Source organism: Bos grunniens, chromosome 4 (genome assembly GCF_055505025.1).
Source record: "Bos grunniens cultivar Pamir isolate PY7600 chromosome 4, Bosgru_T2T1.0, whole genome shotgun sequence".
Lineage (NCBI taxonomy): Eukaryota > Metazoa > Chordata > Mammalia > Artiodactyla > Bovidae > Bos > Bos grunniens.
The window spans coordinates 109,518,173-109,546,009 of record NC_141168.1 but is presented as its reverse complement, the minus strand read 5'-3'; the positions used below and the strand labels follow the sequence as shown (position 1 = coordinate 109,546,009).

The window sequence follows — 27,837 nt, the reverse complement described above, 5'->3', positions numbered from 1 at the left end:
CACTGAAACAGGTAAATAAATGGTGGAGCCTCACATATGCAGCTGTAAGACACAGAACGCTGTTTCCATGTGAGGCTGGGTGTATTTCCAGGGATTGTGAAGAGAATGTCATAAATAGGCATTTCCCCCAAATGATATGAATTTAGTTCAGCCTGAAGACTAAAATTTGAGTTTGGGGCACTCAATCAATATTTGACTAATTGGATAAAATTCTACCTTTCAAGAGTTTTACAGCTTTTTCCTAGGAAGTTTGCTCTTGCATAGCTACAAAAGACAACAAAAACCAAGTCTGTTAGGTTAAAAATATATTGATTAGGAGAACTAGGTCATGCTATAAAGATGAACTTCTTTCCTGTTTTTCAAACTTACATCACTTTGAGAATGCCTAATGTGTGTCAGAGCCACCCCTCACTCCTCCACATGAAGAAGGAGGCTTTCTATTAATTTCTCCACTCCTCTATGCTCACACTGACACTCTCCCAGGGAATCAGCTGTGTTGTGGCTAAACCAGGTCCCTAGGCACCTGCTTCCTGCTGCTAAGTCGCTTCAGTCGTGTCCGACTCTGTGCGACCCCGTAGATGGCAGCCCACCATGCTCCTCCGTCCATGGGATTTTCCAGGCAAGAGTACTGGAGTGGGTTGCCATTGCCTTCTCCCAGGCATTGTTAAATGTTTCTAGGCAATAGTGGAGTTGCAAGGCAGGGCTGAGCTGGCTTGGTGGTGGTTAGGAGGCAGCTGTGCGTGTTGACTGGCAGAGTACCTAGGCTTGTTTGTCCCTAAAGTATACTATAAAAGTGAAAACATCCACCAACGATAACTTAGGACACTGAGACAATGAACAGAGTAACAGATTGGTCAAGAAAGCTGTGTGCAGAAACTTAAGGAGCTAGCCACAGGGACGGGGTTAGCAGTTACCTTGTGAGCAATTGCTTGCAGTAGCACACCCTGGGGAATTTTTAAAAGCTTTATGGGTCTTTGGGACTCTAGAACAACCCCTTAGAAGTAAACAGGGAAGTTTTTATTGCTCTCATTTGATGGGTAAGGTGAAATGGCTTCTACAATTTATTAGTGAACTCGGAAAAGTCCTGAATTTATACTATTTCAGGAAGATAACAGGTTAAGTATCATCTCATCATGGATGAGAGGCCCATTTATTCTAACATCCAGAGAGTGGGGTGGAGGCATGACAAGGGGGTGTGAGACCCCCACAGGAGAGGTGGGAGAGAGTCTACTTAAGAATTGGCGATATCTCATCATTTGACTGAGTGCTGCTCCCAGGTTGATGTGCTGATTATTCAATAACCAAAGTGCCATTCCCTGGCCTACTTTGAACAGATGGTACCTTTCTCAGATTTTTGTTTTCCCCCCAATTTTAAACATTTTACTTTGTATTAGGGAATTGCCAATCAACAGGGATTTCATACTTCATAGGGAATTCCAAATTTGAGTCTTCTTCGCTGAGATAGTCTTAGTTAATGGCTTCTACACCTATTTTTCTATTTTGTAAACATTTATTTATTATTTATTCATTAGCTGCATCAGATCTGCAGCATGTGGGATCTCTCATTACTCACGCAGGCTCTCTAGTTGTGGGCTTGCTTAGCTGCCCTGAGCCATGTGGGATCTTAGTTCTCTGACCAGGGATCGAACCTGCATCACCTACATTGGAAGGCACTGGGGAATTTCCTCTACACCTGTTTTAATCTTAGTGGGGGTAAGCTTCCTTAATGAAATACAGTGTGCATCTTTAATTATGGACAGCCATCACTTTGAAATGGCTGAGTATGTATCTTAAAGAACAATCTTCCTAAGGAAAGAAACCAAGATAAACAAGAGCTCCATGCAGCACAGAGGACACAGGCTGGGCTTCAGTGTAAGACAGGTCTGGGTTCAAACCCCACCTCTAATGATCCATAGTGTGGAAGACACGTGCTTTCACTGAACCTCCACTTACTCAGTTAATAATGGGGATAATATCCACTCTTCACTGGGGTCTTGTGAGGATTAAGTGACATAAGATTACTTTTATTAAAATCAGTTGACACGAAAAAAAGGAAACTCATTAAGATAAAACCCACTGTGCACCTAAGACAGGACTCTGTCCCAATCACAGATGCCATGGTTTGAAAAGATAGATCATAATGCCTTCCTGGATGTATTCACACTGCAGAGGCTATTAACACTGTGGATCCATTAGAAGCCAGATTAAGCTGCTTTCCCATGCCGTGCCACTGTCACACAGGATGCACGCTCTGGGCAGATTTCACGCATTTTTGTCATCGGGTTGGCAAAGCCATCAAGTACCAGTTCTGAAAGATGAGGCTATCTACAGATGCTTGCATAATGCAGTTAAGCAGAGAAACAGAAAAAAAAAAAAAAGAAAGAAAATATCCCAGGCCATTCATTGTGTGCCGGATACCTTCCGTTTGTGCTTTCAGATGCACTCTCTACTCTGCCCCGGGACCCAGAGAAACCACTCGGTGCATATCCTTCGGGGCTTTCTCACCCTCTGGTTTCTGGCTAGGCTCAGTTCACAGGGGCCACCAGCAGAGACTGGGAGGTGAGAGCGTGTGAACTAGGGACATGCAAACCTTTTTTAAAGTCATGCAGACATAAGCCATGATAAAATTCCTAAGAACCACTAGAGTAAATGCATTACAGCTGAAATGATTGGCCCAAGACCATTCAGGCCCCAGAATGATGAGCAATTAATACCTACGCACACCTGTAACCCATGAGTGACCCACTGGGGCCACCACAAAGCACTACTTTATAACACCTAGTGTGTGTGCTCAGCGAACTTCCCTGAGATGTTAGTAAACTATTGATTAGTTATGGCAACTCATGATCGATGGTATAAATCTTATTTGGCTATAACTTAATTATTTCCAGCCCTTTACTATAGCATATAACCGATACCTCCAAAAATTACACAGGGATGATATGCCTTAATGCAAAACTCAACTGTAAAAGTAAATATTATTATATATGTAAAAGCTGCTTGTGTAAGACAATCACACCACCTTCACTAGTTACAGAGGTTGTTGTTTAGTTGCCAAGTCATGTCCGACTCAAGCGACCCCATGGCCTGTAGCCCGCCAGGTTCCCCTGTTCATGGAATTCTCCAGGCAAGAATACTGGAGTGAGTTGCCATTTCCTTCTCCAGGGGATCTTCCCGACCCAGGCATTGACCCAGGACCCTGCGTCTCCTGAATTGGCAGACGGATTCTTTACCACTGAGCCACCTGGGAAGCCCAGTTACAGATACTATATCTTTGAAAATAAAATTAAAAACAAATCATGCCACGCCTACCGGATCCCTTTTCACGAGCTCTCCATTGGGCACAACCTCAACCAGGTGGATGATTATGATGATAGAGTTCAGAACGTAGGTCAGAAACATGTTCTTATGCAGAGTCACCCGCTGGCAGCTAAGGCTCCTGGAAGGAAAAAGGAAGAGAAAGCATTAACCAGTGCCAAAATATTGATGCTCCTGGAAAATAAACCTTATGTAGTAATATTTTAAACCTTCTCTTTAGCAATAGATGAAAGAACATATAAATGAGGCTGGTCCCATCTTTTAAGGTTCATTACTACCTTTCTGCCTGATTTTTAGACAGTTTCCCGGTCATGGTAACACAGTTTTCGGTTCTCAGGGTGACTTCCTATAATAACTAAAACAGTGAGGGATAAAAATCCATTGTAATTGTAACAAATGTCATAAAATTAATTGAGAAGAACTTTTCTAAGAGAAACTATTAGGGTTTAGAGTGGTGCTTCAGAGGAAAAAACCAACTCTCCACTGATGTAATCTGCCGGAAGTTGAGTGGCAAATGGGAAAGAAGACTGAGTCCATGTCCTTGGCCCCTCACATAGGCTGATTTTCTTAAGTCTCCTGTCATCTTTCTCTTTCATAATTTCTTTTTTTCTCTTCTGGATGTGGGCCGTTTTTAAAATCTTTACTGAGTTTGTTATAATGTGGCTTCTGTTTATGTTCTGGTGTCTTGGTAGTGAGACAGGTGGAATCTTAGTGCCTTGACCAGGGATCGACCCTGCACTCCCTGCATTGCAAAGTGAAGTCCAAATCCCTGGATTTCCAGGGAAGTCCCCCTCACCATTTCTTTTGATACCTTCTAATTTCTCGTATTCCAACTGGAATCAACTCTACGGCTCCTCTTTCCCATGTCCTCCTGATGGTGGAGCTCAGACACAGACAGAGAATTCTAACTAGGCTCAAATGTGACGTCGTGCTGGGGCACAAGTGTGGTTTGGACCTGGGATCGCTCCAAGTGCTCTGCTCGTTGGCACAGTTCTGCCCCACCTCTGGGGTACTAAACGTTTGCTGGATTTTCCATTCTCCTCTCCTCCACTTCCTAAATTTGTACATATGTATTTGTGTGAATGTTCACATAAAGGAACATTAGTTTAAATATCCTATTTCACTTTTTGATGCAAATGGAGAGAGCCTGCAGGAGGGCTGTACAAAATTGGAGTGATTATCCTAGATGAATTAAAATCTAGTGTTTACCATATTTGATCCAGTCAAAGAACATTTAACATAATGTGAGGACTTTAACATTAACGTTCGGTTAATGATGCCAATGATTGATCATAGTAACTACTCCTAAAAAATCTTCACGGAATAAAGCTAGAATTCCAGGCATTTAGACAAGAAAATTCTGGGGAAAAATGACAATGGAAATGCTTTCCTATATTTTCAAATCAAAGGAGAATGAGTTGTCGATTATCTGTAATGAAAAGTAAGTTTAAGCCATGAGGGATCTGTGAGAAGAGCATATTTTGATTATTGTGGCTACACTTTTCAACTCTATAGGAAGTACAGGCATTAGTAAACAGTTAATACAGAATATTCTTAAATTCTCAACTTGTTGAGCAGGGGTAAAATGCAGGAGGTAGCCAATGGTAAAGACGGGGTTTAGAGAAGAACTTTCTCTCTGTCACATACACACGTACTACCATGTACTATTTTATGAAGCAGCAGAAAATTTTGTTAAATAAACTGAACCTAATTGGTTTTATAATAGTACTTTAAAAGTAGGATGCAAATTTAAGACTTTAAATAGAAATTTATCATGCCCATTTATACTGCATAAGCTCTTCCATAAAGCAACTGTTAAATTTGTGAACAGCCATTTTTCATGTAGTCATAATAGCACTTTATAATTCTTCTCCCTGGGAGGCAAATATCTGTGATCTCATTACTGGATTCAGTCTGGCCTAAACCAATGACAGTTGACATTATGCAGAACTAAGGAGTATGGATGAATGAATCCTTCGGCGTTGTTACTCTCATGCCTAATTTTCTTTGGACTGAGCAGAGTTCAATAATCTGTCGATGGACATTAGCTTACAGAACTGGTTAATGTTCAGTCTCCTGTGTAAACTAGAACTTCCCTGAACAAAATATGCTTCCTCTACTTCCAGTTTATGGGGCTACTTGTACCCCCGTTTTATTTTTCTTTTTAACACTTACTATCCTTTGCCATATATTTGCTTAAGTGAAAGTCACTCAGTCTTGTCTGACTCTTTGCAACCCCATGGACTATACAGTCCATGGAATTCTCCAGGCCAGAATACTGGCGTGGGTAGCCTTTCCCTTCTCCAGGGTATCTTCCCAACCCAGGGATTGAACCCAGGTCTCCTGCATTGCAGGCGGATTCTTTACCAGCTGAGCCACCAGGGAAGCCCACGAATACTGGAGGTGTAGACTATCTCTTCTCCAGGGGACCTACTGATAAAGGTATTTGTTTTGTATACCTAGGAGGAGAGGGTCTGGCATGTGGTAGGGCTTAATACTCTTTTTTTTGCACTAAAAATCTTTACAAAATAGAACTCTTCTTCTGAGCCGTGACCACTGAACAGTTTTCCAGTACTTCGGAGAATTAACATCAAATGTTAGATGATCTCATATTTCACACTTTGTATCATATTGAACATTTGCCAGATTCTTAAATGAACTAATATTGGACATTATCCTGTTGTTCACATTATGTAAATGTATTATTTACACTAGGCACACAATGAAAAAATGATGGCTTAAAGCTGGATAAACTGTTAGGTTCCAAAGTAAGAATATGACTTACTTTGAAACAAGTTCTTCAAGAAACAAGTCTCTGTTTCTTGAAGATTTCAATATAATTTCTGCCCATTGAGTTTTAAAAATTTTATTACACTTATTTGACATTTACAATCTGCTTTATGAAGTGAGTTGAAGGTACTTTAAATTTACGAAAATTCTTTTAATAATCTAACATGTATTACTATGTATCCACTCTGATTCAAACCTTCTTGAAGATGCCTGGGACATATAGGTGAAGAAAACAGCTGCTGCCTTCAGGGACCTTATGTATTACATAGTTATTTACTATTATAATAAATGTTCTGAAAGAGAGGTATAGGATATTCAAGAGGATTACTTGGACTTAAGAAATGATGTGTTTAATTGTTCTCAACACAAATATCCTGTTGCTTGAATGAACATGAGAAAAGTGGTCATTTTCCTGTCAGACCTGTAATGTCTTTAGTGGAAATAGCATGAAGCAGATGTTAGCTACATATTATTCCTCTCGATAAAAAAGAAATAAGTATTTAGATGGACAGGACATTGCTTACTCTTGAGTGATAGGGAACCATAAGTACTATCAATTCTCCAAGAGTGGGAGGATAAGACAACATAATCTGCTCCTGTCTTGGCCCAGTCAAGGTGTCATTCACATATGATGATGAGATAATGATTTACTTTCCTACGAATCTCAAGATGTCACACTTTAAAGCCGAAGCCACATGTCACTTTCATAATTTTAATTTACCTGGTATAAATCTTTCACATTAAAAACTGTTCCAAGTTACTGGTATCTTATGTATGTATATGTGTGCTTGGGGGAATCTTGAAGTTATATGAGACGGTATTTAAAATTTGCCTTGAGTCTTACAGATTGTATAAATCATTTTGCTATCACGGGGACAAGGGTCAATTTTAAAAGTTTCCATTTACTTAGGTATCATTCCTTGTTAATGATGAACAAGAGGAATGCGGGAAGAAGGGAATGGGAAACAGACTGGAGCAGAATGTTAAAACTCTTAGAAAAATTCAAAACATTATACATCTTTCCTACCTGACAAGGGACTTAGTAGCTTTGAATTCAGCACAAAATCTTTACCCTTAAGGAACTCCCTTTCAATTATGATTCCTGCCTCTCTTCCTCATTCCTACTGGTCTATGAGTGAACAGGTGCCAAGACGCGACCAACAGTTATCTTTGGGGTGAGTTGGGAGAAAGGACGCTATTTTTTGCAGCCATCGATTTAATGGTTTCTCTGGAGGAATAGCCAGCGATGTATAATAAGATACTATGCAAGACAAAGAGTTATCTATCCATCCTCTGTAAAGATGTGAAATAGAATAACGGAATACTGAGTGATAGAGGAATCAATATTCCTTTTGGAGCTCCCAGTGGAAAACACCCCCCCCCCTTTTTTTTGCAAACATAGCCAATGTAATATAGAGAATGGAATGCAACGAAGACACTCCTCTTTCAACATATACCTCTATATACCAACATATATTTTCAGGCAAGAGTAATTGATATTCACAATATTTAACAATCAGCAATGCACGGATACTAAGCAGTCAAAATGGAGGTTAACGAATGTTCTATTATTGGACCTTCCTTAAGAGAAATCCGTGAGATGTTTCAGTGCTTAGAATGGTTCTGCAGAAATGTAAGTTGATAAATTATAAATGGTACTAAAGAGATAGGTGAATTCATTGCAAACTTGCTTAAAATAATCAGAAAACAAACACAAATGTCCACTTGCCTGACTTTCATAAGCCAGTCTTCTCTAAGGGTATTTTTACTTTAACTCTCTTACAGACATTTACTCTTGGCATCTAGTAGTAAGGAGTCTTGATTAACTAATGTGATGTTTCTATTTAATTCCTCTCCCTGGTATTGCTCCTATTTTCCCAGTGAATGTCCTAAAACCAATGTCATACTAACGGGGCTATCTTCAACCTTAAACTGGTGGATCAGAGGTAACCAGCATACTCATCCTGAAATTCTTTTAACTCTGCCATTTTTATTCAGTTAAGATCTTCAGTGTTGCCTTTTCTATGATCTAAATCACTGAAAAAATTTTCCTTTATCTTGAAGAGGGCATAGAACTTCAATTTTGTTCTTTTAAAATAACAAAGACTTTATATACATTTATACATTCACTCCCAACAGCACAGGGAACATAATTCTTGTTTGTCTCAGAGTTACATAGTCCTGCCTTTTATCTTCTCCCGAATACTCAGAATAAAATCACATTAAGATTAGTGGCATGCCTTAATGATCTCATTCTGAGTAATGTCTCAGGATTTCCCACCAAGTATTGGCTGTTCTACAGGCTCCCATATATTCAGTAAGTTTAAATTCTTGGCCTTCCTGGCTTGCTGGTTTGAGTAGGACACCTGCAGACTTATTCCTTGTTACAGACCCTAGAAAGCACATTTTGCGAAATTAGAGTGAGATTTCAATGGGATGATTGTGAATAGGGCATTAGGTCTCAGAAGTGGAGCTGGGTATAACTTCTCATTTTGGTTTCATGAAAGGTTTATGAAATGGATTATTTGGATTTTGCTAAATAACTCAACCCTGGGTATGCAGAATTAAGCAAGGGAGTGATGATTAGATCTTGCTCAAGTTTCACACTGATGATGCCATTTAAGTACATAAATTGTAAAGCCTCCCGTTATAATGTCCAGTTAATATCACAAGGGTGAGGTTGAGCATTTGAAAAAAATCTAGAAAAATATTTCTATAAGAGAAAAATGTTGTCATAGATCAGTTCCCTTTTATTTTCACAATCATTTTGAATTTCTAAAATCCAAATGTAAGAAAAAATGTGAAGAATCAGAAACGTACTTTATTGACTTATTTTTAGCCATGCTGCATGACTTGTGGGGATCCTAGTTCCCCAACCAGGGATCAAACCCATGCCCCCGGCAGTGGAAGCATGGAGTTCTAACCACCAGGAAATTCCCAGAAATGTACTTTAAGGAAAACAGATAGCCTTGATATTTTTAGTTTGGGGAAATTTAAGGTAAGATTAAGAACAGGTATAAAAATCAGACGTGACTGCTTTTGGACTTGAATATGGTGTTCTTCATGCCCTAGTCACTCTTACTGTGTGTGCCCTGGAGAACAAGGCATTTCAGTTTGTCTTCCCATCATTGCATCCAGATTCTACCTCAATAAGACGTGTTTTTCCTCCCAAGACTTGCTCTTTGGTAGGTTCTTGAAAGAAGAGATGGTAAGGGCAAAAATTGGTGCTTCCTAGACAGTCTGCCCTCACACGCTCTCAAAGAATTTTACCAGATTAATTTTGCTTTGGGACTAACTGGAATTGAGAAATATTTCACTTTGCTTATGTGCTGCACTGTTAAACACCTGTCTTTAGTGGTTTAACAGACAAATAATTATTGAAAGAACATCCTTACTTTCTTTGCTGATTTGGTTCTCATACCTCATCACTCATTTAAGTGACAGGAGAAAAATGTTCCCTTGACATTTTTTTTTCATCTTTAAAGTCCTGCATGCATTTAGTTGCACCGTTGCAAATTTGGGGCCTTTTCTTTGAATTTTCTTATGGTCATATTAAAAAAAAAATGAAAGAAGAGACTTTCAGTGATAGACTTTTTAATCAATGTAATATGAGAGCCACGGTGATGTATTTTTTGCATTATGGTCAAGCGTAGTTGAAAAATGAAGACATTCAAAGGTTAACCATGCCACGTGCTTACTCTGCTGTATCCTGAATCATTATAATTGAAAAAATTATTCAAATAATTAATCCCTCATGTCTTGTTGCTTTATCAGTCTTCCTCCTGTTCAGCCATATGTGGAAGAAACTCATTTTCTGCTTATTTATACTATTATTTGCTATTTAGTTAACAAAACCTTGCTATTCAGTTATATTGCTTAGTCAACATAAATTTTGATGATATAAGATGTAGACATACATAAATGTGATTATGATGTAAGTTATAGACAAAGATTAAAAACCGGATCAAGGAAAAATAATACTTATGTTAAGGGTGTATTTTACAAGTGATTCCTTGGTTTAATTTTGTCTATTATTATGGCAATATGTGAACAAAAGTCAATTTAAGATTCTGGTATTCTGTATACAAATCACTGTACATTTATTTATATCTCACATCTTTTAAGTGTGGAGAATTATTTGTAGTCTGTGTCTATGAGGTTTTCTTAGTCATTTGTATAATATCACTAAAAAAGTATTAGTGGAAGGAAATACCATGGTAGTGTAGAAATTAGAATTCTCATGAAAGACCACCATAGTGCCTCCTGACTTTGACCTATAGAAATGACACTAAATTTAGGAGGCTTTTAGGACCAAATTTATGTTTGAGATATGTTACTATCTCACATATATTGTGGTCATTTCGAAAAATATAGAATCAGTGTTTTAAATTCTCTATTGGTGTAAAATCAGTGTCTGAATCAACTTAATCATTTTGCAATAGATAATGCAATCATTTGTATGGACACAACCTCTGAGTAGAAACCCTCACTGGAATTTCGTTTCTTACAGTTCTTAGAAGAGAATTTCAGTTAACAATGGTAGGGGTGCAGGGCCAAAAACCTGACACTTGACACCAGGCCATCCTCTTCAAGAAACTGCCCTTGACTCTGGCCGAGTCAAGGCCAAAAGAGACTTCCTTACATGGATGCACATGACTGGAGCCTTCGAACGCCACTTCTCTTCTGGCCCAACCCACTTACAATACAATTCCCAGTTAAGCAGGGTGTGTTTGAACTTGTGGCCTCCATATTTCAGAGTGGGGGTGAAAAAAAAAAAAGGAGGAAGATTCTTTCCTCAATGCTTCGTGGCAGCTTAGCCAGTAAGTGGAACTTGACCATGTTAATGTAGTGTATCTACGGGCTCACAGGATTATTTCATTTTGGGAAGGGGGTATACTGCTTTTGAAAATTATATGAATCCATCCTATTTTTCCTCAAGGATAGGGTTAAAAAGCATATTTTTAATTAATTTCATTTTTCTTGCTACTCCAAGACTCCCAGTGTCACATGTCATGGAATCTGCAGACTTTCTCGTGCAGATTGTTCTGTAAGGAACATATAAGGAGCAACACTCTTGCAGTATACCACTTCTTTTAGCGCCTAAGAGAAAATACAAAGCAGATGCTGTAAGTGTACATACCTAACACGCATGAAAATCACCAGGGAAATCACCAAGGTGACCATCGACATCGAATGACCCACAATAGCCAGGTAGTACAGAATGTACGCGCTCTGGAACCACAGGAAGGAAAGCAAAGCAGTTACAAAGACAAATACATGAATAAATCATTATACAAGAGGGAAAATAGTTTCTATTTCTAAGTGATGTAAATTGACAACTGTTTTTCTCCTTTAAAAAAACTACTATAATTGTGAATATTTCAGAGAATTAAATTATATTGAATTATAAATTGGATCAATGGATTAACTATCTTAACTGATATCATAAGAACATCAGTTAAACCAGAATACGCATGACATGGTGGGAAGAATCTAAGAGTGGGTTCATCAGAGTGTTCTTTACTCAGAGTATTGTCAGTAAGTATTTGTGTGACTCTCAGGTCTAGTCACTTTACTTTCCCAGACTGCAGTAGTCGTCATCTTTAAAATAATGTGGTTGGACTAGACGATTTTTAAAGCAATTATATGCTGCTGTAAGGAACATCATTTAGCCCAGGCATACAGAAATATGGGATCTGAAAGGTCGCGAAAAGATGACCCAGGTAAACACTAACCACAAGAAAACCGGTGTGAAATTACAAAACTCTAGATGTTAAGTCAGGATGACCCAGAAATACTAAATTTCTATGCACCTAATAATATAAACTTAAGTCACAGAGAGCATAAAGCAAAAACTGACAACTCCTGGTCATCAATAGAATAAACACAAGGAGGAAAAATCAATCTATAGATTTGAAGATTTGAACAACACGATCAACAGATTTTACTAATTCACATAAAATAAACACTGCACACGACATCTACAGAATGCCCATTCTTTAAAAAAAACAAAGGATATTCACATTGACATATACTAGTCAGTAAAGCAAATGAATGTATTTCAATTCAAATCTTAAGTTGGATATTCACTGATCATCATATTCTAGAAAGCATCAGTAAAAAGATAACTTTAAAAAAAACCCTCATATCATTAAAAAGTAAAAATGTATTTCTAAATGACCACTGGGTCAAAGAAGAACTCATAATGACACACCAAAACTTTTTGGATACAGATGAAGTTGCACACAGAGGGAAGTTTACAGACTAAAATGCATACATGAGAAGATCGAAAATCAATGACCTAAATTTCTATCTAAACAAAATTAAACTTAAATGATAAAGAGAACTTGAATATATACTGAGTGGCTCAAAGACAAAACCTAGTTCTTAAAAAGAATTTCAATACCTCTTAGCAAGACTGATCAAGGGGAAAAAACAGACCCAAGAGAGATGAAAAACTTGTACACAAAATGCTATAACTGGTTTTGGTGTCCTTGGCCTGTGCCGAGATGTCCCTCTAGTCATCTGGTCTCTAAGCTATCTATTCATCTTGTTCAATTGTTTTTTATTCTGTTTTAATGACAGGAAAGTTTTCTATACTTTAAAGCTTTATAGAAAATGAAAGCACTGATGTTTCTGTAGCTTCTGAATTAGTAATTATTTGGCATACAGGCCTATCCTTGAAGGAGACTATAGGTTTCCTTTGCAGCCACCAGGGCTGCCCAGAGAAGCCCTGTGTGACGAAACGCTGACCCATGGTGTCTCCCAGCCTGTGCGGACAGGAGGCTGGTGGCAGATTTGGTGATCCTTTCAGATTTCTGAAGAACCTGAAGAAGGGGGTAGTTACCTACTGGCCACTTCCCACCACCCGCCCCATTGGCTTCAATATTTCTAAGCAGAGATAATAAAGCTATTTAACAGTAAGACACAAGAAGTAACAAATTAGAATGGGTTTCCACAAAAATAAACAGCTGCACTCCTATCAGTGGGCTGATGAGAAGCTCCATCCTCAAGAGTTTGTTCAAGGCTTGATAGCAAAACTGTCATGGACCTCTCAGGACAGAGAGTGGTCAATTGTTAGCTGGTGACTTGCGGAGAAATCTGTAGTTCTGGAACCCTTCCCAGAGAGAACTGCTGAGGGAGTTCTTGAAAATGCTGCCTAATGTCTGGTATTGTAGGGAACTCCATCATTTGCTCCATGGACACATTCCCCTTGCCATAAATGGCCTATTCCACACGCTCAGGGAACCGTCACTGATTGAGTGCCAACCAAGAAGTAAAGCATCGTTTCTCCAGCGCCACTCCCTAAACTCCCCTAAACTGACAGGTCATTATCTGATTTCCTTCTACAAAATAGGCTGGCTTCTCAGTAGCAGGGGTTTTACCATTAGGCATACATTTCCGTGTACAGATAACGGCATTCTCCTCCAGGACTGAAATGTGCAATAGAACCTACCTGCATTTTCTCAGGGGTGAAAGCGTTGCACATGGTGTAGTTGGACCAGGAAATGTTGCTCTCAGGATGGGTGTACCAAACCCCATCTTCCTCACAATACTTTGTAACTTTTTCTGTTAGTGAAACAGAACTCATTACTATCTCAAAATCGCAAGACGGAAAAATAATAAATTAAAGCTAAAGAGCCATTGCAAAGGGTTAATCACTTTATAGAACCTGAACGTGAGTAGAAGTCAATAGAGACAACCAGGAACCATGCACCACACAAGATGCTTTAATATGCATTGCTTCAATTTAGCTTCAGCAAAGCCAGGTGAAGCATTGCTATCTCCACTTTACATTGCCAAACTTCACTTTTTTTTCTTTCTTTCTATCAGCCTCATTGGCATCTTAACACTGCTGTTCACTCTCTCATTATCTAGCTACCTTTTTACCAAGCACTTTGTTTAAAAGGAAATCTCTGTCATTTCATTAAACTGTTGAGTGGATCATCGAGATACAGCTTTGGGTCAACGATAAAGTACTAAAGAATTTAAGTTTGTTGAATACAGATGTATTTAAGAATTGCCTTTCTTTAGAAGTGGGTTTGTTCCCCAGCTGAGAGGGTTGTATCTAAAAATCAGGCCGAAAAGATGGATCTATGCCTGGAAATCACTGTTTGGCTAACCCCAAAGTTGCCTTTTAGTTAATAATTGTAGCCACTTTACCAACAGCCCATTGCTGCTTTGGAACTGGCCTTGCAGCCTCAATTACAGAACAACTCTTTGTGCCAATCAGGTTCCTCTAAGGCAGTCATCAGATCAAGATTAATGAAGCATCATTTATTGGGAAGAGTCACTAAAGACCTGGGGACCACCATCAAATAGCACTGAGTTAGGGTTTACAGGAAGATAGTGATTAGCGATGGCACCCCACTCTAGTACTCTTGTCTGGAAAATCCCATGGACGGAGGAGCCTGGTGGGCTGCAGTCCATGGGGTCGCTACAAGTCGGACACGACTGAGCGACTTCACTTTCACTTTTCACTTTCATGCATTGGAGGAGGAAATGGTAACCCATTCCAGAATTCTTGCCTGGAGAATCCCAGGGACGGGGGAGCTTGGTGGGCTGCCATCTATGGGGCCACACAGAGTCGGACACGACTGAAGCGACTTAGCAGCGGCAGTGATGAGCAGGGAAGAGCGATATGCTCTTTCTCTCTTCACATTCCAACTCTTAAATCAAAATGAGAATTCCTAGAAGTGGCCGGCCTGAACTGGTGTTAAAAGTGCTCCACTGTAATTCCGCTTCCACGGGGGTCAAAGGTTGTAACTCATTCTCGGAGGAAGTAGGAAAGCAAGTCTCCCACCAGTGTGGCTAGACTGAAGCCTGAAGGAGAACCATGTTCTGGCTTGAAAGTTCTGAAAACCACTTCAACCTATATAAGTTTGTACAATGATTTAGAAATATTGTTTCTCAAATGCTTTTTTCATTTACATAGAAAAGGGTTAGTTAGGAGTTCAGAAGACTTGGGTTCAGTTGTGGTTTTATATAAAATATTGTGTGAGTATAAAAGGAGATAATATATATGCAACTGTTTTGGAAAGTAAAAAAAAACTATTCAATGAAAACATTCCTTTGTTACTTTTATAATTACAGTGACTTTGATGTTACTAATTAACTTAACACATTTGTTGGCTGTTCATATGGGGCAGGGCATAGAGCTGGGTTAGTATGATCCATGTTAATAGTACCAGTCTTCTTTACTGAGCATATTTCAATCATCTGCTGTTGGAACAGAAATCTAGTAAGTGTTTGGAGTTACCACCTTCTGATTTTTCTTCCCTACACACGATAGTTTTATATCATTTTCAACATTACAATCAAATTCCCATTATGCTTGTTCTACCAGCCCAGTACACACAAACTCTAGATCAAGGATTTGCATAAGTCATCAAATGGGAGACAATGGAAAATTCTACAAAAAATTCAGCTGTAAATAAAAACTGTTCAGTTTTAGAAAAAGTAATTGCAATGTTTATTAAAATTCAATATTACATATTTAAAATATATAAATGTTCCATTTTTATTTAATATTTAATAGAATTTATGACCAACATGCACAACTGGTCATTGACTTAAAAAATAAGGGCAGCTCACAGTCTCTGGACAACTGGATATTTCATTTGTGGGGATCTTTCAGGACATGCTGAACTGTAGAGGCTATGATTTGGTAGTATATTTTGCATCTTATTTTCTTTTGGGAACTAGAAAAGTGCTAAAAGATTCATTGCAAAATATAAAATAAAAAGAAATACTCTACCTTCCACATCAAAGTCCGGAAAATAGCCTGGGCAGTGCTGCTCAGCGAGCGTCCCGGCGGGCGTATCGTCCCAGCAGGCCCAGCCATCCCACGTGCGGTTGCAGTACAGACCTGGCCGTTTAGAGAGATTGCACTGCAGTTATCACACACCATAGCATCCTCAGGGAGATGTAACAGGGCATAGACGGTCACTCAGGGGCTCTCCACTCGGGTACAGCAATGTTCAAACAGCAGTAGCAACAAAATAACGGTACTAACTTTTCCAACGACTAAGAGAATTTCCTCTTTTTTCTTTTGGTAGGGTATTCTCCATTTATTCCTCAAAAGGCTTACTTGTCATCTGTGTCGTATCTTTCCTCCAAAATTTCTCCTTTACGATATCTCCAGAAATGTTATGAAAGAAACCTCGTGAAAGGATATGCTCTATCGTGGGTGGATGCTCAGCTGCTAAGTCATGTCTGACTCTTTAGGACCCCATGGACTGTGGCCCACCAGGCTCCTCTGTCCATGGGAGTCTCCAGGGCAAGAATACTGGAGTGTGTTGCCATGCCCTCCTCCAGGGGATCTTCCCAACCCAGGGATTGAACCTGGGTCTCCTGCATTGGCAGGCAGATTCTTTACTGCTGAGCCACTACTGGGCTACTCTACTTAATTTTGTCTTAGGGGCAGATGTTAACCAAAAGCAGTCAGATGAACCTGAGCAAAGAAACTAGGCATGTCTGTGGCATAAAATACACAAACATACCACAGTATGAAAGCCACTGTTAAAAACATTGGCATATTAAATTAATTGAGTTAACACATATTTACCCCCAGAAGAAAATCAGCCTTTACTAATGTTTGAAACACACATTCACATACAGCCTTCTTTTTACCTTCTCCTTGGTAGGGGGGTAACTTCTGCATTCGGTCAAAGCATTTGTGCTGTGCCTGCAACAGCTTCTGTTTTCCTACAAGGAAGAGAAATGGCTCCGGCTCCAGTGTTGGAGAGTAGGTGGAATCTGAACTGGTAGGAAGAACCGGAAGCGGGCGCTGTATTAGACAGGAAATGGAGTTACTTACGGAGAGTAGAGAGAGGAGAATATATAATGAGACGAGCAAAAAGTATGAAAACATTTATTTTCCTTCTATAAGCAACAATTATGCACCATCTCCACATGGATTATTTTTTCTTTATAATTTAAGTGTATTTATATTTCATCTATAAATTCTACCTAAAAATTTCATATTCTCATTCATTTCATCCACGCTGAAAATGTATAGCATGCACACAGACCCACGCACCTCATTACAAGATTTTTAAAATTTTATTATCAATGTAAAGTTTAGAAATAAATAACCTGATTTCCAAAAAATATGAATATTAAATCAACTTTGTTTTCCTTGGAGCTCCTAAGAATCATGAATCATGTTATTCAAAGTAGATATATTAGTGCAATAAATAAGTTTTAATTGGATTCTTTCAACTGATTTGTTTGTACTTAGATTGCACACACTGCCAAAAAATTTACCCCATTTATTCCACAGAACAAACATAATATGTTCTTTTGAAATATTCTGCTTTGGATAATTGCCTTAATCTCTTTAAACTGGTTTCATCAGCAGATGACCTATATAAGGTAATTGATTTTCACTGCTGAAAATTAAGGTAAATCTTAAATATTTTTCCTAGTGCTTCTAAATTTTCAGTGCAGGCTGACATTATTTTGTCAGTCTGTTAGTTTTCATTACCATCATAGGTCCTATTAATCAAAGTTGTATGTCTGTGTATCTGAAAAGATGGATGTCTGACAAATTGTCTTATGTTGTGTTTAGATAGATTTCAATTTCTTTTGTGGCTCTGATGTTTTGATTATGTTTGAATTGGAATTTTTTTATATCCATGTTCTGCATAGAGAGTTTTTTGGAGGAGACTTGCAAGCGTCAACCTGCACTGACTTCTGTTTTTCTCAAGTTAGAAATACTCCTGGCTTTCTATCACACCTACTGAAACACTTAATTGGCCTTATTCTGTTTAAATTATTCTAAGATGGAAGTTTACCCAATGTACTGATGGCAGAGATAGCATTACATACCTTTCTCTATTCTCCACAGTTGCTAAAATAAATATCCTTCTACTCCATATACCCCAGGCTATTCATGGTAGAGCCTCACTGTTTTCTAGCATATCTCACTGTGTAGACAATGCATCCTGTCCCATGAGACAGTCTATCACTAAAGGCTAAACAATAAAAATTAATAGTGGAGAGAGAGCATGGAGCAAGAAAAGATGGGAATGACTACAGATCCAAGGTAGAATTAGACTTTGAATATATGGACTGTCTGCATAGGCAGAGAGGAGAGGGAAGGCCTTCTGGATGGAAGGTAAGGCACACAGGTAAGCCCAGAGGAAAGAAAGGGCATGTGTGAAATTGTACAGAAACCAAACTGGAGGGGAGCATGTTTGAGGGTAAGAACTGAAATCAAGGAAAATCAGATAATACAGAGCCCTATGAAAACAAAAAACTTTTCGGACATGAAAGGCTCAAGATATTTTAGCCAGTATTTTAAAAGCATGATGAAGTAAAGATGTCTTGCAGTTTTTTGACCAGTGAAGATTGTGAAAGGAGAGTTAGGCATCAGATTAGAGCTGGGAAGGCCAGCCAGGCAGCTCAAGGCATGGACCACATCACCTTAAGATGGACCAAGAAACAGCAACTCAGCACTTTTTCAATAAAAGCACTGAAGTAGACCTGATAAGGAATGGAGAATAGTAAGAGTCAAATGGCCTAGATATTTTAGCCAATACAGCTAAGAAAAAAAAAATGTAGTGTCTTGAGAAAGAGAAAGAGAAGACATTAAGAAAGGAAAACCTTTCTTGGGGGAGAAGATAAGTTCTCTTTTGGACTGGATGTGGAAGCATCAGCAAGTCATCTGAGCAGAAATCACTTGCAAACAGAAGAGGATGAATATTTATTATTGTTGTAACATTATGGTTGCAACTCTATATGAACACTTATTGCAAATGTAGTTGACACCACTCCAAGTGTTAGGATTATTTCTAATTTTAATGCCTCTAGAATTCAAGACAGAAGAAATGAACACACTGACAATGATGATTAAAGGTGTACACATCCCTTATCAATGTGGCTGAAAACCATTATGTTGTAATAGAATATGATGTCATATATAATTTTTTTCTGCCACTTAGATACGCTAGACACTAGGAACTATTTTGCTTAAGCTTGACCAAAGAAACATTCTGAATTCTATTTTTAAACAGACTGAACAACCCATTAAATGCTCCTGTTTTAGCTGGATATTCATGGAGGCCATGGGGAGGCAGTATGTGCAAGAATAGCAAGTGGAAACCTGTATTTTCAATGACAACATTATTTGGTTCAATGCAGTCTTAAACACCAGTAATCATGGCGACATGACCATCTGAAAAAGTAGCTGTAGTTCATGTAGACAACAGTAGCATCTTATCATTCCTCCAATGTTGAAACAAACTCCAGTGAACTTCCTGTAACATGGTTCAACGGAGATTGTTTCAACACTGAGGGAATGAGAAATTAGAACTTCTGTCCTCAGAGGGGCCATAATAATCTGAGTCCGCGCCTGGTCTGGTTCATGTTGGAGCACTGACAATGCAGTTTTTCCAGTGGTAGCTGAATGTTTCAGTGATTTTCTTCTGAAAATAACATACAAGTTGAGGCGTCTGTTATATATGTATCCATGACATATATACATATATAACCATTACATCTATGTAATTCCAATCATGGAATTACTACTGCTGAAAAATAACATGTAAATTTCATATTAAACTGTTTGCTGATGATTTCAGAGATAAAAATTGCTAGTGAGGTGGTACAATTTTCAGCAGTAAAGAGGGAAAATATAAACAGTAGCGATTAAACCACCAAGTGGTGTGAAAACAATATTCCACTTATCATATGTGTTTATTTTATATGTTTGTGGAATGTAAATATATAATTTTATGCTCACGTGAAGATAGAAATGAGACATGAAGGACATGTTTTTCTGCATAAAGACTGAAATTCGAAGTTTTGCATTCAAGCCATCTTGCATGATGCTTCCAAAATCAAACCAAAAAACACCTGTTAATTGTTGTCCTATGCAGCAGTTTAGTCGCCATATATGTGATGTCACTCCTAAACGTTCCAGTAGATGGCGCCACACATACGACCACCAAGCTGCCACTGACAGCTGTAGTCCGCCGAGGAAACATCAGTGTTCTTCTACTTTGAATGCCTTCCATATGTCAGGCACTGTCCTAGGTTCTGAAGAGTCAACAGGGAGAACAAACCCAGCAAGGTCCCTGCCCTCGTGGAGCTTACATTCTAGAAGGTCCCATCCACACTAGTCATGGGGTCTAGAAATAAAGCAATCTGATTTGAATGGCTGTCTGCTTAAGCAATTCCTTTGATGTAAGGCAATCAGCTTCCTTGTGTGTTACAGGCGGTTTCCAGAAGAACAGTGAGAGAGCAAGAAGAGAGCAGTTCTGTGTAGAACTTTAGAAATGATCCAAAGCTACGGACTATGGGGATCCATGCTACTGGCTTGAAGGACGTTTCTACAGACTGTCACAGACAGACCTGTTCTAATGGGAAGATGCATCCAGAATTCACAAGTTTATATGACCAACTTTCCATGTCGCTGTTCTTAATAATGATAATGTCTCTGTTAGGATGATTTGTAGTTTTCAGTTACTTATACTTTTCAAAGTAAAGGATGAACTAGAGGTCTGTCAAGTGTTAGCTTTGCTTCTTCCAGATGGGATCAGACGCCTGACTATGTACTTTCTACTTAAGCATTATATAAAACTCCTATATATATCATAAGGGGTTTCCCAGGGGGCGCTAGTGGTAAAGAACCCACCTGCCAATGCAGGAGACTAAGAGACCTGGGTTGGATCCCTGAGTCGGGAAGATCCCCTGGAGCAGGAAATGGCAACCCACCCCAGTATTCTTGCCTGGAGAATCCCATGGACAGAGGAGCCTGGCGGGCTACAGTCCATGGTGTCATAAATTCAACACAAATCGGGGAACACAGTTAAGTGACCAAGAACAACAAATGCTTCTCAGAAGAGCCTGCTTTCTCTCTGTCTTCCTCGTTGTTGGTGTGGCCACTGTCATCGTCCTCACTAGCATCTTTGGGGCACTATGAGCCAAGCACTGTTCTAAGCCTATTGCGTTACTGCACAAGAAGAGAAAGTGATGACTGCTTTCGGTAAATGTAGATGAGGCTAAGGGAATGTGGTGAACCAGACTGATAATTTTTAAAGACCATTTGGAAATCAGGTTGGTAGAATTCAGTAAATATATTGGTAGTGGTTTTTCATAATAATGTATCTAAGAAGTGACATTTTAGAGTAATTAATGTCATGAAAATTTTTACTTTTCTTTGAAGAATATTAATGTGGAACATAATGAGTGTTTTAGAAGAAAACTGATATATCAAAAATTTTATGGACAAATCCTCCAGATCAAATATATAATCCAAACAGAAGCAAAATTTCTGCTTGTCACAGTGAAGACCTCATAAAGCCACGTAAGTGCCCTGTGCAATCATGCTTGCTAGTAAAAAGATGCCTACAAACCACAAGGCACCTGCCATGCTCATGCAAATATATGAAATTCTTTCAATCTTTGAATTTTAAAATGTACTAGGTAAGAGTTTTTAAAAGGTGAGCTTTATTAAAAAAAAAACACACCAAAAGTTTTGTAGTCTTTGTTAAAAGACTTTGTTTAGTCTTTCCTAAAAAAAATAGATGATTGGATAATATTCAAACTATCTTATTATCTAGTAGTTACTTTGTCATTTCTTCTATCAATGTCTAGTTACATGATTTGTGAAGCAAAATTCAGGAATATTCACATATAGTTGATCACATAGGATTTCATTTGAAATATGAATAACAATATCAATATGAATAAAATATACCAATCTCTCTGCATCTATAGAATATGATATAAGGCTTAGACATTTACAGACAAAAGAAAATATTCCAATAGTTTCTACAATATTCTTGTTTAAAATTTCTTTCCAATGGCATGAAGATACATGCATTTCCAAGTACTGGATCACCTTTAGCAAATTATATTGTACTTTATCTGAAGATTAAAATAACACGGCTGCCTTACATAGTACACTATCCTCATTCAGACAGGTACAGAAGGAAGGACTGCATTAGCAATTATTCCCATAAACTTTGATGTGTAACATTATAAAAAGTAAATCCCCTTAAAATTAAATTGACAGGCATGGAATGTTAGTAATAGTCTTCCTTGAATAATGTAAAGAGGAGATTTGTTAACAAAATACTGAAGAAAATTATCGTTTTTCTTCTGGGGAACAATGCCTACCCTTGCTCAATTATACTCAACCTTACTGTTTCAGCATTCTTGATTAACATAGCTTAAAATAACTCTGTTTCACTTACATTCAGGAAGATGAACAGGGTCAAGCACCAGCGTGTAAGTGTGAACTTCATCTTGGGCCTTTGAAAACGGTCTTTTAAGACCTAAAAAATATAAAAGTAACAAAGACATTTAAATTAATGTAGCTCTAATATTGCCTGTGGCCTTTTTCTCCCCTGTTCATCTGACTTGAAGATCAGTGTCCCAAGACACCCTGAGTAAAATCCATGTAAAGTAAGAACAGTGTGCTTGACACACATACACACACACACACACACACACACACACACACACACACACTATAATGTGTAAAAGAGATAGCTAGCAGGAAGCTGTTGTATAACACAGGTAGCCCAGCCTGGCGCGCTGTGACGACCTAGAGGGATGGAATGGGCAGGGTGGCTCAAGGGGGAGGGGATATATGTATATGATTATGACTGATTCACATTGATGTAAGGCAGAGACAACCACAACATTGTAAAGCAATTATTCTCCAATAAAAAAAGAGGTACAAAAAAAAAAAGAGAACAGTATTTTTAGAGGCAAATGCAACTGCATATTTCATTGCCCCTCCTCTCAACCTGGAGAGACTGTTGTCTGGTTGTTGTCTAAAGTTCTCCCAGTAAGAAATTCTTGAGCCCCCTTTACATGTCAGGACCACAATAAAAGATTCTGAGAAATCAAGAGCAATCAATGTGGACCTCAATTAACACATAGCATCAAAAGAACTGCTGAAATTTTCACTGGAAACATCCACAAAAAAGTCACTTCCATGGGCACGAATAAATAAAATTTGTGCTTTGTAAAGGACTAATAGCCATGCCTTCTGGGTAATCCAAAGCCAACTTTCATTTAAATAGTTTATTTAGAGCCCTGAGGATTTTTCTTTCCTATAAATTCTTCAAGTTTCAAGTTGCTATTAAGAATAAATTTCTTCCACAGTAAGACTTGGGTTTGTCACCTAACAGCTCACCAGTCCTACTCAAGGGCACAAAGGCTGCTTTGTCACAAATAAACAGTTTTTCATTTCCCCGCAGATAATTTTATACATGGAAAAATAAAGGGGTGAGAAAAATTTTTTAACACAAACGTTTCCTTTCTTCAGTGGGATTTGTGTGAAAACTGTTTCAAATAAGGGTGAGTGGTTATAATTGCATCTAATGCCATGTTGATTGTACCGCTGTCAGATTTTACATATTCTGGTTTGACTTAGTATCCACACTGTGTGCCTGTTGGGCTGTACCCTGTAGGCCTATAAGACTGCAGACCAAAGAAAGGGCCTGGAGACCACGGCGGAAACATCAACTGTTCACTGGAGAGGGGATCTTAAGCCAAAGGTCCTGGAACAAATCCCACCATTGTCAGCAAACACCAGGCAGGACATGGTGGCAATCTTTGCTTCTCGGGGGAGAAGGAGGCTACTCCTTAGGGGGAAGTTCACATCAGGTTGGCTCAGTTACCAGGGAAACGAGCAGCTGGGGCAGGGAGCAAGCATGGGGGCAGTTATTAATTAGGCCTATAATTAAGAGGACTGGATAGTCACTTGAAAGAAACAAAGCCTGGTCCAGCAGGGATGTATAGAGAGCAAGAGAGCAGCCATCTTGAGTGGCCTGACCATACGCTCCATCCCTACATACTCTGCAGGATCCCTGCAATCTTGGCCTACCCCTTTTCTGTGATATCGCTGGGGTCAGGCATATAGAGGCGTGCTGCAACCAAACACCACACATGCAATACAGGTAACAGCAGCCAAGAGGTGGGCAAACTTTGGAGCCAGGGGCTTTTCAGGCCAACTTTCATCTGGAAGTCCAGATGAGGATACAGTGTCATCTCACTACAACAATGCACGCTCAGTCGCTCAGTCCTGTCCGACTCTGCAACCCGTGGACCCAGTAATCAAACTCACTTCACAGTGAGGTCACTACTGTCGCCCAGTCCATGAACAGACTCCCTCCACTTAGACTAAGGAGAGGATGTAAGATGGTCAGCAGGCCCAATACAGGGGAGCTATGACCATTAAGCAAAATACAAGCAGTAAGAACATTCTGAGATAATACCACCCTGCTGTGGTTTTTATCTTGGTCTGTAGTATGATCCCACTTGTCCAGACCTAGTTCCCAGAGCTGGTGCCGAATACTGGAGAGACAGTATAATGGACCAAGGGTAAGATGATGGTGCCCTAATTAATTCCTTTAGTAGTTTGAGGTGGGGCTGAGTAGAAGACAGGTGAAGCCTTTAAATCCCTTTCTAATATTACCCCCACGAGGAAGTAAATCCAAACCACCGGGGCCGTACCTGCCAGCCCCAGGGTGATTTATAATGTGTTCTTCTGGGAGCAGATCCTGTGGCAAGAGCAAAAGCAAGCTATTGTCCTGACCAACCACTGGCAGCAGTCCTCAGGTGGTCAACAGTTGAACTTGGATGGTGTTGACCAGTTGCCTCTGGGTTAACATGATGTAAACACTGGAGTGGGTGCTCCTGGGACGTGTTCACATGTAGAGAGAGAGTTTTCCCATCTCAATTGTCATTATTAGCCCCTTCATCCTTTCAATTAGCCTGAGGGGCAGGTGGAAATGCTAGTGTGTAGCATCTGTATTGGCCCCTTCCTGAACTTGTGGCCATCTTGCATTGCTCTACAGCTCCAGTAGGCCTTTGTAACACCTTGCACCTGTTGTGGGGCTTCCCTGATAGCTCAGTTGGTAAAGAATCTGGCTGCAGTGCAGGAGACCCCAGTTCGATTCCTGGGTGGGGAAGATCCGCTGGAGAAGGGATAGGCTACCCACTCCAGCATTCTTGGGCTTCCCTTGTGGCTCAGCTGGTGAAAAATCCGCCTGCAATGTGGGTGACCTGGGTTCGATCCCTGGGTTGGGAAGATCCTGGAGAAGGCAAAGGCTACCCACTCCAGTATTCTGGCCTGGAGAATTCCAAGGACTGTACAGTCCATGGGGTTGCACCTGTTGTAACACATTGTAGACTACACGTAGCTATTATTATGCAGTATCATTGCTCTTCCCACTTCCATAGCTAGGAGCAGAAGCCCAAGGGTATTTTGCAGTTGCCATGGGCCCCAAACCCTTCTGGTTAACTGGCCACCTCCAACTCATGAGCCGGCCCCTGAGATAACACTCCTAAAGCCTGTGTCTGTAGCCATTTAGGGCTGGTGGTTGGGGGTATGCTTGTCTTACCTGACCAGCTAACATCCTAGATAATCCATGTCCTTACACTTTGTCTGTATTCTTTAGCCATCCCCACATAGTCACAAGAGCCAGGAGCATGGGACAGCTACCTTTAAACTTGTAAGAGGCTCTGAGGTTAGCAGGAGATCATTAGTTTAATGGAAGAGAAAGACATCTCTCATCTCTCGTGGTGGTCAGCAGGGTCATACATGCTGGTGGACTGCCTCCTCCGATCACTTCCTCAACTTTTCACACCCATCCTTGTTTTCTGATATCTTGGGGCTCACAGGAGTTTTTTGGCCTCTTGGCTGCCTCACCAGTGATTGCTGTTGTTCGTTGAGTCACTCAGTCGTGTCTGACTCTTGGTGACTCCATGGACTGGACTGTAGCATGCCAGGCTTCCCTGAGCCTCAGTATTTCCCAGAGTTTGCTCACACTCACGTCCATTGATTTGATGAGGCCATCTGACCATCTCATCCCCTGTCGTCCCCTTCTCCTCCTGCCTTCAACCTTTCCCAGCATCAGGGCCTTTTCTAATGAGCCGGCTGTTCACATCAGGTGGCCAAAGTATTGGAGCTTCAGCATCAGTCCTTCCAATGAATATTCAGGGTTGATTTCCTTTAGGATTGACAGAGGGCTGCACTGTGTAGGTCTACAAGCCTTGTAGTTGCCCAGCCTTGGGACCCATGAGGTATAGGAGATGGCAACAGAGACTCAGGTGTTTACTGATGTGGGCTCTGGAGTGATACCGCCTGCCAGGAGCTGGCAGGCAGGCAGGGTGGGGCAGCGGGGTGGGGAAAGCTGCGACCCTTCAAAGGGGAATGACGTCATGTTGTTTCAGTCACCATGTTGGTTTGGTTACCAGGGAAACCAGCAGCTGGGGCAGAGGGCAATCACGTGGACGGTTACTATTTAGGTCCTATCATTAAGGGGATTGGATATTCATGTGAGAGAAGTAGGCTCCGGTCAAGCAGGGGATGTACGGAAAGCAAGAAAATAACCATCCTGAGAAGCCTGACCATACAATGCTCAATATACTTGTCCCGCCCCGAAGTAAAGTATATTCAATTTACATATTAGTATGCCAGGAAACTCAGGATGTAAACTGTAATTTTCAAGTGTCATACACTGATCATGACGCATTGTTTTTGATTGACTTCAAGCCCACTAGTAAGTCAAAAGCATACATATATGTATCAGGGCTTCCCTGGTGGCTCAGTGGTAAAGAATTCACCTGAATATGAAAGGTCTTATGATTTCACCCCTGAGAGAAGCAGGATGTATGTATTTAAGTCAAACTTTAAAATATTTAGGTACAATTCAATGGCATACAAGCATTAAAACAGTCTATAAATACCCACAGGAATTTAAAACTGTAGGTTTATGATTTTAGTCTTCCTATACATGTTATTTGGAGAAGGCGATGGCACCCCACTCCAGTACTCTTGCCTGGAAAATCCCATGGATGGAGGAGGCTGCAGTCCATGGGGTCACGAAGAGTCGGACACGACTGAGCGACTTCACTTTCACTTTTCACTTTCATGCATTGGAGAAGGAAATGGCAACCCCCTCCAGTGTTCTTGCCTGGAGAATCCCAGGGACGGGGGAGCCTGGTGGGCTGCCATCTCTGGGGTCACACGGAGTCAGACACGACTGAAGCGACTTAGCAGCGGCAGCGGCAGCAGCATACTTGTTATTATGTTATTTTACACACTATTGAAAAAATTCTCTTTCAGAAAAAAATGTGCCTGATTTGATCAGACGATGGAACTGGAAGGGATTCTAGAATTCAAGTTTTCTGAATTTTTAACTGAAAACCTACTGAAATGATTTCCCTTAAATTGATTAGAAAGTTAGTGAAAGAGCTCTGGTGAGCCTAAATCATGGACCCCCAAACTAGTACACACTCTGACTTACTATCTTGTCCCACATCAGAATTTTCCCTAGTTGGGTTCAATCTTCTGCCAGTGAAACCTCTAAGGCTGGGTCTAGTTGGAATAGATGTAACCCACGACCATAGTCCATTCTCTCGCTCAGTTCAATTTCTCTTAATTACCTTTAGGAATTTTGTTTGGCGCTGATCTCAAGGGTATCTTAAGGTAGAAGGTGCTTAGCCCCAGAACAAATGGGTTAAATAAAGAAATGACCTGTGGTTTTATTCAAAATATTTAACAATTGTTGCTACTTAAACATCCATCTATCAGAACAATTGCTGGCTGTTAACCACAGGTGCTGTTATACTAAGGCTCACCAGCTGTAAAGCAGCCCAAGCTTCTCTCCTTTCTTCCATAACTCGGCTATTCATTGTGTGTGTACCTCCAAATTTGTGGGTGCAGAAATGGAGTTGCGGTGGGAAAAGGCAGAAAGCACT

General features: G+C 39.9%; 1 protein-coding gene across 7 annotated transcripts in view; it reads right to left on the bottom strand.

Annotated features, from left to right (window-relative positions):
- The window catches only part of CALCR (calcitonin receptor), a 109,890-nt gene that overhangs the window by 19,512 nt on the left and 62,541 nt on the right, over positions 1-27,837 (bottom strand). Inside the window, exons 1-7 of one of the 7 annotated variants that reach the window (XM_086397871.1) lie at positions 25,577-26,237; positions 22,314-22,394; positions 16,741-16,897; positions 15,866-15,976; positions 13,565-13,677; positions 11,249-11,340; positions 3,313-3,439 (exon numbers count right to left, since the gene is read on the bottom strand). In XM_086397871.1, coding sequence (XP_086253997.1) covers positions 3,313-3,439; positions 11,249-11,340; positions 13,565-13,677; positions 15,866-15,976; positions 16,741-16,897; positions 22,314-22,364 — 651 coding nt within the window. In that variant the 5' untranslated portion in view covers positions 22,365-22,394; positions 25,577-26,237. Of the gene's footprint in view, positions 1-3,312; positions 3,440-11,248; positions 11,341-13,564; positions 13,678-15,865; positions 15,977-16,740; positions 16,898-22,313; positions 22,395-24,350; positions 24,554-24,585; positions 24,997-25,576; positions 26,238-27,837 lie in introns of those variants that run through there. The other 6 variants (XM_086397872.1, XM_086397868.1, XM_086397874.1 and 3 more) reach the window with 6 other exon arrangements.